Raw genomic sequence first — 12,076 nt, forward strand, 5'->3', positions numbered from 1 at the left:
GTGTGAAGTGGCCACTGACACGAGATATTTTGGGAAGGGAGATTCTCAGCCGGTGGCGAGAGACAGCACAAGGCAATGCTAAGTGACAGGCTGGTACTCCAGCTTGGATTTACCACCCCTTCCCTCTACTTCCATTTTCAAATTTAAACTCCTTTCTTTCATGTTCCTTGCAAAGTGAGAAGGACTTAAGGCCAGTTTGTTTGACAGGATGGCAGCTGTCACTCCATGTAAACATACCCCGAAATGAAAGAGCAATCCAGCACATGGAAGTAGAAAGTCCTGACACTTTAATTATCTGAAGAGATTACAAGATGAAAGTCTTCCTTGAGGCAAATGTATATTAGTATTGATATAGTAATTGTGCTTTTCAGTAAGAGAAATAGGAGTCTGTATTTACATAAGAAACTATAGTGTCTGAGATCTTTAAATATCATATTTATGGAAATGATTCTGAATTACAGCATTTACAAAATAAAAACAAGCTTAAATAAATATTCAGTCCATTAAATAAGATTTTTTCCACAGAAGCAACTTTTTGTGCATATTTATTTCACAATTGAAGTTTGTTGCAATTTTTTAATCCTATAAAAGAAGCATTAAATTTGTTGGTTTTTTTTCTTTTTTTTTTCCTAAAAATAAAACTGCAATAATCATTGCAATGTGAAGCCTGAGATTTAAGCCTGAATAAGTATCACTGCTCGCACCACATTACCCATCTCCCACTGATCACCCAACCCCACGCCTTTCCAAACTCAAGTGAATGCAGACACTCCAACTCAAGGATTTCATGAGAAGGATTTCAGGGAAGTAATAATAGTAAAAAATATAAATAAGGTGAGAATAACACATCATAGCTGACATTGTCTACAAACAGCATCATAAGGCTTGTGCATTACACGTAAACTAAGTGAAGCTGTTTCATCTGATTCAAAACGACAGTAGTGCCGAACTGCTGTACCCCTATATGGCTCATTAACACTGAACAAAGGGAATGTCCCCACAAAATAAATAAATTATATTAAAAAAAAAAAAAATCAACACTAGCCAGTTTTGCTTTATCATTTTGAATGACGACCTTTCTCGAGCGTGATACCGCAAACAACTTCCTCATCCTTCTTTGTATTTATCGCTTTGAAACACAGTGTGTAACACCACGAGTCGGGAAAGGGGACACAGCACAGAGCTCTTGATCTCGTTTCCTCTGTAACCACAGCACACACTGTCTTGCTTTTCATGTGGCCAACTCAAAGCATGTCCAAATACCTTTGAAACCTCAGTGCTCGGGGAGCTCTTACTGCAAACAGTTTGTGCAAGATCATAGCATGAATCCACGTGAGTCTTATTTCTTTCCCCTCCAAGTGGAGATAAAAATTATTCCCTGGTGTTTCAAATAAATACAGATGTCTTCTGAGTTGTTAGCATGAGTGAAGTAACAGTATGCAGTATTTTACATGGTTACTCTGCCAAATGTGGACAACAAGTACCCTTCTCTGGCTGACCATTCCGCAGGACCTTTTGGATATCTCATTACACATTTACCTTTTTAAAACCATTTAAAAATACTCATTACGGGAGAAATAATTTGTAACATCTATTGAATTTTGCTGCCAAACTCTTTCAAAAATATTTATTTTAATATTAATTCATTTATTTGGTAACCATTTCCTCTGAAATTTGTTAAGTTTTAAATGCTGATATAGAAACCAAAGCTCTGCGTCAGACCTTTATTAACAAGATTTAGCATAAATGGTTCAGATTATAAGCACTTCCAAAACTCCAAAATATGGAACTGGAAGTTGTAAAAATTTTTAGAAGACAACTTGGAGTTATTGCTCTGCTCGGTAAGTGAAAGGCAACAGAAGGACCTTCAGTCCTTCAGGACCTTCGTATGGGATTCACAGAAAATTCTGCCTTTGTAAATATCGAATGTGGATTTGAAATAGATTTGCTTTGATTAATTCTAGCATAGGTAGCAAAACTCTAGTCATGGGAAAAAACAGCAGCAGGAGGGAGAGCGCTGATACCCACAGCCATGCTGGAACTCCAGTGGGCACAGGAGTGTCCGAGCTTTGGGACTGATCCGCTGGGATGGACTAGTTAACCGGCTACTCTGTTCCTAGCACGTGAGATAAGCAGCAATGCTTGTTCCATTCTCTGAGCCCTATTTCCTTCCACACAGTGCATTTGTTCTGCATATGGCATCGTAACATTAATGGTATAAATTTATGGAAGACTGTACTGTAGCCTTAGAGCTACAGACGCTTCATACTTCCCTTTAGCAGCTTAGTAAAATGCAATAAAAACTGTCTGTACAAAATTTATAATAATGGATGTCAAAGCCTACGTGCCCTCACGGGGTCCCTCTTTCAAGTTAATTCTTGGCTTAGGTCAAATATATCAGTCCATGTAAGACTCCAGAAGACACACCAGTAGTTTAATATGTCAGATACCAGCTCTGTCACTATAGAACGGAGTGACATGGAACATGTAACAGTGAGTGCAAACACGGACAGGCTTCATCTGACCATAACGAGGTAATGGAGCAGAGTGGGAGGAACAGCGGGAACAGAAGATCTGAAAAACAAGAGGGAAATTTCTCTTCAGTTCCTTTGAAGAACAGGATGGGACGAAACTGATTTCAAGACAGGGGAGAGAAAACTGTATGTGTTGAGTTTTTGTGTGCTGGCACCACCCCCGTCTTCAGCACAGCAACTGAATGGTTTCTAAAGGCAATTCCTAGCCCAGTGAGCAGTTTTTCTGGCCGTGCTCAGCCTCTCTGATGCTGCTACCCCAGCACTGACTGTAGCCAAGGCAGGCCTGTCCAGCTCTGCAGGCCACAGGGGAAAGCAGCTCCACCAGAGATGTGAAGAAACATCTCTCTCCATCGGTTTTAAAGAAAGACTAAGGGAATATTTGTGAATGTTTCTCAAGTTCCTACTCCTGCAAATCCACTACAAGGTTAATGAAAGCAGCTTCACAAGCCTCTTGCTTTTTAACTTGTACAAGAGCAAGCGAGCAAAATGGGATTGCAGATTTCTGCCTTCCTGAGGTACGTGACTGGTTTTTTTTCCCTCCCTCGCTCCCTCTTCCTCCCCCACAAACTTGCAAAGCAGCAGCCCTGCACACCACAGAGGTACTGCAAAGGTTTGGAAAGAAGGCAAAGGGACACTGCCTGCAGCTGAGCTGAGTGTGCATCACCCCTGGCAGCGCAGGCTGCTGCAGCTCGTTAAAGATTACAGCAGTAGTCCAGAGTGACTCTGCATTTGGGTGGGGGTGTTCTAGGATCTCAACAGGGAATTCTGCCTTTAGCAGACAAATGTTTATGGCTGCTTAAAAGTCAAAACCCTCCCCAACCCTTTCTAAAGGCAAGCAGAGAACTGGCGGCCCAGATACACAAAACCACTTGTGACTTGAAAGCCCTGGCCAAGCTCACGCATTTTGCTGTGCAGCCGAGTTTCTGTGGTACACATGAATTTGCTGTTGTGTTTGGTGGACAGTTTCTCACATGTCTCACTGAGTCATTACCTTGCCACAGCTCCGACAGTGGTGCTTCCTGCGAATGACTGTGAAAGGAGCCTTGCATGCAGTGCAGTAGCTGCAGACTTCATCTGGAACCCAGTCAGGGGGATCTGCCAGAAACACAGCAACAAAAGGGAACATAAATCAAAGGGGAATAGAACCAAACATGTGATTACCAGATCCTCAAGGAAGCAGGGAGAGTAAAATATAACAGCAGCTGCTTTCATCTGTGTTTCTCAAGGTGCTTTGCGAACAGCAGCTGGGTGAGTTCAGGATGCCTGGAAGGGCTCAGCTCCCCCCATCTCTGCCAGGCACCCACCTCTAGGCAGAGCACAGCAGGCACTGCACAGCAGCTCTGGACTTATAAAATATCTCTTACATAAAAGCAAGTGGCAGGGGAAAGAAGATAAGCAAAATAAAGTATGAACACAAGGGACTGTTCAAGCAGAGCTGGATCACAGGTATTTTGGTCAATGCAACCCGCCATCAAAACAAGCTTAGAGCAGAGATCATTCCCAGCCTCCTCAGCCCTCCCTACAGAAAGGCTGACTGCTTTCCTGCAATTAGGCAAGCAACTACACAGGTAATAAACCCAGAGCCTGATTACCATCTGCTAAATTATTAGGACTCTTACTGGAAGTCACCAGTAACTACGGGAAAACCACAAAATCGAGTGTGCAAGACTTAGCAGAGAAAGAATTTGCCCATTATCACGAACAGCATGTTTCAGTTGTTTATGTCTCCTGCGAGCTCTCTAACCTCTCATAAAAGCCAAGCAGGGAAGTGATTTGGTTTTGGCAAAGCAGAAGGCATCAGGCTCACTTCTGCCGAGCTGCTTCTGCTCACGACAGGCTGGCATGACCTCAGAGAGTCCAGAATTACAAGTACAGAAATGATACAGTCGATTGCTTAATTAGGGTGGCAAAAATCTAATGGAGGGCAAAGCAAGTTCCATTCAGAAGGAATCTGTGGACACAGTGAACATGAACTGCTGGATGTATTTACCCAAGTTCCCCGTATACAGTTTCCCTCAGAGTATTATTTAGAGCTTGCAAGCCACGCAGTTGCTGATTTATAAACCTGACAAGCAAGATCTCTGCCTCAAGAAGTGTATTCTCAAACAACAAAATATATAGTGCAGTTAACGCAGAGGTCAAGAGGGCTACAGCTACAGGCAGAAAAAAAGATAATTAAATGAAAATTCCACTGTTTTGTTCAAAAATGACCATGACCAGTTTTCATGTCTTTGTCAAATAAAAAGTACAAAGGATATAGCATTCAATGCAGGAAATGCTCAAAAAGTAGATTAATAAAAACAAAGAGAACCTAGAATTTCACTCAGCTTTCATGGGCTCCTCTAAACTATTTTAGAAGTTGAACTAGTTTAAGGAAGTAATCCTTCACTTAGTGCACAAACTGTCTGATAAAGGTTACAACTAGAGGGCCAGCAAACAAAGCCGGCAGTCAGTGTGCAGAGAAATGACCGATGTGGTGAGAAAAAGGACATTGCACACAGAAGGCTTCACCTCATCCCTGGGAAAAGTTCACCAGAAAACATTCTGTGGAGACACGAGTACAAATTCCTACTTCAAAGGCAGGCTTTCCTTCAGCAGCAAGGACTGCCAGCTTAAGTCAAAGCATTAGTAACAACAAAGCCAAGAAATTTTCCTTTTCAATTCCTTTCCTTCTCTGCAACCTCCCTAGCTACTACACGTACCTTGCCCAGTGAAACTTACTACTAATAACAGCTTATGATGTCGATTTTGACAACTTTGTATCACTTTTACAGAAATCTCTGATCTGAAACCATGGCAAACCTGATGACCTTGGAGCATCCTTATGTTCTCCAGCCAGGATGTTCCTTAGGTTATCACATATATCCAAAACAAACAAACAAACAAACAAACAAACCCTAAAAAATGAGCTAATAACAACACTCCTACTTAAAACTTGCCATTAGACTACACAGATTATATTTTCAGGGATTTAACTATCCATTGATTCTCACTGATTTTGAAGACAGCAGAATTTAGGCAGCTGTTGAGTCTCTGTGCCACCAGGTCTCCCTCTGCAGAGCTGGTGGAAGCAGGTTTGGTAGATGCCTTCTTTGCTACCAATGCTTTATCAAATGTATTGTAGTGTGGGCTACCATGTTCAGCTAGTTACTAATTTTAATATTCACAGAAAAGCCACAAAACACAGGCCTTTTCTGTATACACTGCAGCATGCTTGTAGGATCTGCAACTTCTGCAGCAGCAAGAGGCATAATCTCTCCTTCCCTCAGATCACAATTAGTCCAGACACATAATAAGGTAATGCAATCCCACCACAAAGACCCTGCAGCTCATCAGCAGAAAGCAGCTTTCTTAACAGCTGTTTATCTTTTGGGTTTTTTGGGGTTGGTGTTGTGGGTTGTTTGTTTGGTTTGGGTTTTTGGGTGGAAGGGCAGGGTTATTTTTATTTCCTTTCCCCTCCCCTTTTTTTCTCCTGTTGTTGCCCCTGAAGTGCAACACAGAAAAAAATTATTTTTTAATTGATCGTGCACGGATTTGTCTCCACAGTAAATAAGAATATTTGCAAAAAAACCCCAAACCCTGCACCACGAGAAACAGCAAATTTTGATAAATAATGACCTTAAACTTATAACAATCATATAATCCACAGTTCATACAGAATTACTTGACTGACAGACGAATTAATCTGCAAACTTTGCTTTTATAACTGCATTAAAAATAATTCACAACTTAGTGGTACTCAGTGTATAGAAACAGCACAACCCTCCCTACAGAACGTTCTCCCACAGTAGAGGGGCTCTCTCTGCCTCCACGTTGGTGTCACATCAGCTGATTCACTAAATGAATGCATCAGCAGAGTGAGCTAAAGGGCACATTTTTCCCCAGACAGTGACTCATCAGCAGTAAGGCCCTTTGACGGGGCTCCACAGCCAGCCCCGTGCCCTGTTGCCTCAGGGTTTTAGTGCCCTCCCAACACCCCAACTGCTCGCACCGAGATCTGCTGCACTGCAGCACACCCCCAAATAGTAACACTTGGTTATGTAACGGCTTTTAACATTCAAAATGCTGTACAAATGTAATTGCTTTAATCCTCATCACCCAGCTACAGTCAGTCAGTGTGCGGGGACAAACCACGGGAGGAATGTCTTGCACGACATCACACAGTGGTGCAGCCTTGAAATGACATTAGAGATAAGGAACTTTGGGGCTTTACCCCGATGTCTTTGCTTCCAGTTGTGACAGAAAAAGTCCTTACAGTGAACACAAGCACAGAGTTTTGAGAGTAAGCACTTAGAAATTAAACACAATGCTGGATTGTAGCCAAAGCTCTCACCCTGGCAGGGAGGATGAAGTCCTGAATGACTTGGTCTCTGTGAGCCCACGCAAGCCCCTATGGGAATGGGATCCCACCCCTTGGTACCCCTCACCAGCCTCATCTCGTTCAACCTTGGGAGCAGCCTTTCTGACTTACATATATTAGCGATTGAGTCACTGGGCTTTTTATAGAACAGGTTTTTGAAATATTCTCTGAAGAGCACTCTCAAGAGGGGATAAAGCTTCAATGCGAGGAGCAGAGTGCCTTACACGAATTAAACCCCAAGCCTGAGCCTGAAGATGTGCTGGAAGCAGGGCAGCAGCACTGCATCCATGGGCTTTTTATCTTATAGTCCTTCTCCAGGCTACGCTGCTCCATTAGCTCTGCCTGCTGCAGCAAATAGAAACATCCAGTCTCTAAAGCATTATCTGCCTGTGCTTTGGGGATTTGGACAAGGAAGGGAGGGAAAACCTTGTTCATGGGCTAATTGGCCCACTGCTTTATCATGCAATGAGAGTTTGGAGAAATCTGCTGGGAAACGGATGAAGTCCACAGCACAAACATCAAAGAGGAGGAGGAAGGGAAGGAAGGGATTAATGAGACAGAGTACAGAAATAAATTTTAGAAGAAAATATTAAAAGCATGCACAGAAAAAAGAGAGAGAAAAGAAGAGAAACAAGCATTTAAATGAATAAGAAACAAGTTTAAAGAAAGGAATAGACATAAGATAAAATTAAATGGTGGGAAGACTGAAAAAGACATTTAAAAAGGAGATACAGTACTTCCAGCTTTAAACTACTCAAAAATCTTCCATTACAATTTCTCATAAATCAAGAAATTTTATGGTCTTTTTATTAATGTTATGCTGTAGCTTTTAGAATTCACCTTTACATGTCTATGCCACTTCATTAGCTAAATGTGTTTTCTGCTCTTGAAGTTAAAAATCACATAAATCCAAGATGCTGAAGCTTTAAGAAAACTGTAGGCATGATGAAAAAAAAAAATCAGAGACACTGTAAACTGTCAAAAAGCACACATGAATTAATTGTGTTTAAGTATGTGCAATAGTCTTAATGCAGGCCAATCTAATCTTAGAAAACCAAGGAGAGCATCTCCCTGTCTCAGAACACAAGAGGAAGAGAGTCTGGACTCGGATCCATCAACTGTGTGGATTGAAAAAATGTTAGATCAGAAAGCCTGAAGTTCATTTAGTGGTGCTGAGACACGAGAGTGGGGCAGGGAGGGAAACAATCCCAAAGGTTGTTGAGACCTGCACAAGGCCTGGTCTAGAAAATCTATGCCCTGGTAGAAAACAAGTCAGAAACATGCACACCACAGCTCTCTGTTGAAGATCAGCTGCTAAACCCTATGCTCGTGGTGGTGTTTGTGTTACGGCCAGACAATTCGGAGAAAAGACCCTTTTCTGCATCTTTTGTTTTTATCAAGCATTCCTAATGTAGGAGTCCAGCTGAAAGCTCCTCCTGCTTTGATGTATATTTAGATTACAGAGCACATCATGCAAACCACCAACTGTACTTCTACCAAACTAACCTTGGGAGGGCTGTTCCTACAGCAGCCTGTGGGACTTACACCGCTGCAGCCGTCACAGTGCATTACCCTCACAGCTGAAAAAAGGGTCAGATGGGCTTTCACTCCTGATGAAAGCAGGAATTGTAAATTCTCACAGTTTTAAAGCATGCAAAGGAGAAAACTAAGGTGACTTGACTTTACCCCTCACTTCAACCATCATCCACAAGCAAGATGAACCTTTTTTGTCCCTTATCACATGTAATTTTGGGCAATTTCTGACTTTGATGTAGAATTTTTAAAGAGCAATTATACAGAAGTAATCTCTACCCTTGCTCAGTGTTGATTACAGCCAGGCTGAAATTTTTTCTATAAGTTTTCTGCTTAAGCAATATTATTTAATGAAAATTTTGTGGGTGAGGGAGAAAAGAGGTACAGACTTCCCAGCCTCAGCTCTTGTCACATAGATTTCTTAGGATGGAATTTCAGTCCAAATCTAGAAAGCTTTCACCAAAGCATAGAGCTTTGCAAACCTGGGCTCAAGCATCTGCTCTGCCCGAGTTAACATGACCTTGAATGAAGAGGTCCTGTGTACATTCTGTCCTAGTACACGATCAGCAATCAGTTCTTTGGGTAAAATAATTATTTACAAAAAGTGGAACAACTCTTATAGAAAAAACTGACTTCCACTGAGATTTGGTTCAAATCTTTACTTTAAATCACATGGACTAGAGACCTGGATCTTCCATACAACCATTATTTGGAGTCTTCTCTGTAAGAGCCACAACCATTACAGAAGAGAAAAAAGTTGATAATGCAGACCAACATATGACATACCAGAACACTCAATACATGTATTTTCAGGACAATAAGTTTCAAAGCTAATCAAAATCCCAGTTATGAGGTTATGGAGCTGAACAAGCCTGTGCTTTACAGCACTTCTGGGATGTTCTCCCCGAAGTACCGCAAAGAAGTCTCAACAAGCTCCACACAGCTCCAACAAAGAGGGATAGTCTTTGAGAAGGAAAAAAAAGGCTCTGAGCAAATTCTTAAAACACAAGTCAGATCAAATTATTGCACTACGACCTAAAACCCGTAAAAAATCCTGTAATTCTACATGCATGATTAAATATGTTCAGTTGATTATAAAACATTGCCTCCATATGGAACCTTGATGCCAGGTTCTTCTCTTGCACAGTGTAAGCAGAGCTGCCGAGCAAGGGAAAAGTAAAAAGTCAAGGGGGACTGAACTGTGCAACAATTTAACTTGTTTCATTTAGAAAGTGTTGCTGGTCATTATTAAAAATAATAAGAGTTACCAGAGGTGTGCAGAAGACAAAAGAAAAACTGGAGCATTCAGCTGGGGCTGACAGCTAATTCTAGAGCCATGGTGAGTAGATTCTGCTCATACAGGAACATGAGTGGGTTTTCTCTTTTTTTTCTTTTCCTCTTTTTTTTTTTTTTTGACCCTGACTGCAACAAGATCTTGAGCCTTGGGACTGTAAACTACTGAACTGTGCTTATGTTGCTGGCTGGAAAGCAGCAGGGACTTGTGACAACACAGAAGTGGGTGGGCTGGAAAGGGATCAGGGCGAAGTAGTGTGCTGCTGTGCAGCAAACAGATGCTAACACCACTTGGCACAAACAGGTATTTGTACTGGCAGCCACAGCAAATCCATTATGTCTGGAGTTATAACTGGGTGGTAGCAAGCAAGGCACTTCTGTGCAGATGCTAAAGGGATAAGGAATGAAAATCCATGTATGGCTGCAGAGAGAGATGAGATGCTGTAGCAAGTATTTACAAGGAACATCAACACCTTCATAATGCTTTCTGGTTTCCTTTAGAAAAAATCTTCAGATTTCTACATGTTTCCTGCTTATTCTTAGACGAGAAGACTCATTTTCTTAGCCTGCCTTTAACTTCATTACATCAATAATTAAAAATGTTCGCATTCCCCCTATCGCAGTAGATCAATTCTCCTGAGTAATAAATTACCCCAAAATACATGTATGGTCAAAACTCAGATTTGCCAAAGCTCACTATTAAAATGACCAAGCTCACAAGGATAAACATAATGCTCCCAAATACGGTGAGCAGGGACTTATGCTCTCTCACATTTAAAAATTAATAAATCATTAAAATACTTCTGAAGACAAAAAATTAAGAAGTTACTCTGTGTGAATGTAAATTTATATATACACGTATGGGAATCTGCTGGCAAACACAAAGCAAGTTTTCTTTTGGGGCTAGAAACATGATCCCAGATGCATAAATGGCAGAAAGACATCAAACTTCTACTTCCCCAATGATTGTTTTTTTTAAAACTGTACTACATATTAAGAATGACACAGCTCTGTCCTGGCAGGGATGCATTTATACTAGGTTGACTAAGAATAGTTTTCTTTACATTTTCAAACGTGGAGGTTCCGTTTCAGTTGTGTGTGACCCATGTTGCCCACTCTCAGTCCCTTGCAAACTTCTTGGTCAGTTTATTATCTATCAGTGGTTTGTCCAAGTTGGAGATCAGGAGCTCCCCAAAAACCTGTGCTGGCTCATAGCTCACCAGGGCACGAGGGAGAAAGGTAGTACTGTAAAAGTTCCCAGGACACAGGGCCCTTCTGCTGTTACTGCATGCAGAGCAAACACCACTGACAGCAAAGAGCCCAACCCGCTTTCCTCTGACCATCTGCCACTACAACTTGCCTTGAGTTTATATACAGAACATTGTCTCCACTGGCCCTCACCTCCATCATACAACCAGGGAAAGAAATTGTGCTATATTTAAAAATTATTTATGGAGTATTGCATAAATTAAACCTATACCCTACAAAAATACAAATTTATTTGTTTTACATTCTCTCTCCCTATAAATATACAGTGCTTTTTATTCTCTATGAAGTATACCTGCATATGTTTCCCTGAAAAAAAATCTTGGAGCTTTAGGACAGCAAAGATGAACATACACACCACAGGCTCATCTGTATTTTCGAAAATGCTTTTGTTTTGGAATGCCAATTAATCTGTAGTTTATTTTATTTCAACCTTCAGAAGGTCACGGGATTTAACTCTTATACCCTTGCCAATGTCAGTTGGCTCATAATAAACATTCATATTTGTTTTATGACCCAGACCAGCTGGTGGGTTTTATACACAATATGAATGAGAAATCTGACAAAACAAGTGATTCATCTTCATAATCTGAGTAGAGGCTGAAACCTTCAGTAGAATCTTAAAACCATTTATTTGTTCAGGTTGCTGGGCTCACTTTCCTTTTTTTTTTTTTTTTTTTTCATTACCATTGATGGAATACAATCCTAAACATTTGGTGTTTTTGGTTGGAGGGATTTACTTGATAATTGGAAAGAGCCTTCCTGGCAGGCTGCTTTCTGGACCTTCTCAATTTGATACATGCTCCAGTTCTGCCACAATGGCAGAAAGGAGGAGCTACTCATGTGCTCCTTTGCTTTAAATTGTTTTCACTTTCAGCTGAAATAATTGAGTGACCTGAGGTACAGAAAAAGGATGTAATTAATTTTGGTGCAATGATGTCAACAGATTGGTGCAATGCTCTCAGACTTCCTGCTGAATCAATTTACAGGGATAACTGTGGTGATTCCGGTACTCTTCTTGGTGGTCTGTGGCCCAGATTTGGCCTGGAGGACAAACCCATCAGGCTGGCTGCAAGAAATAGGGCACCAG

At 41.2% G+C, this 12,076-nt stretch overlaps 1 protein-coding gene across 4 annotated transcripts in view; it reads right to left on the reverse strand.

The window, feature by feature from the left end:
* Positions 1–270: 270 nt before the first annotated feature.
* Positions 271–12,076, reverse strand: part of ZFYVE28 (zinc finger FYVE-type containing 28) — a 150,520-nt gene continuing 138,714 nt past the window's right edge. For all 4 annotated transcript variants that reach the window (XM_027889064.1, XM_027889063.1, XM_027889062.1 and 1 more), the window contains 2 exons: positions 3,526–3,629; positions 271–2,574 (listed from right to left, as the gene is read on the reverse strand). In XM_027889064.1, the coding sequence (XP_027744865.1) occupies positions 2,443–2,574; positions 3,526–3,629 (236 nt within the window). In that variant the 3' untranslated portion in view covers positions 271–2,442. The remainder of the gene's footprint in view (positions 2,575–3,525; positions 3,630–12,076) is intronic.

This window comes from Empidonax traillii, unplaced genomic scaffold, assembly GCF_003031625.1.
Source record: "Empidonax traillii isolate 1590-97213 ecotype Southwest subspecies unplaced genomic scaffold, ASM303162v1 scaffold250:size724861, whole genome shotgun sequence".
Taxonomy (NCBI): Eukaryota; Metazoa; Chordata; class Aves; order Passeriformes; family Tyrannidae; genus Empidonax; species Empidonax traillii.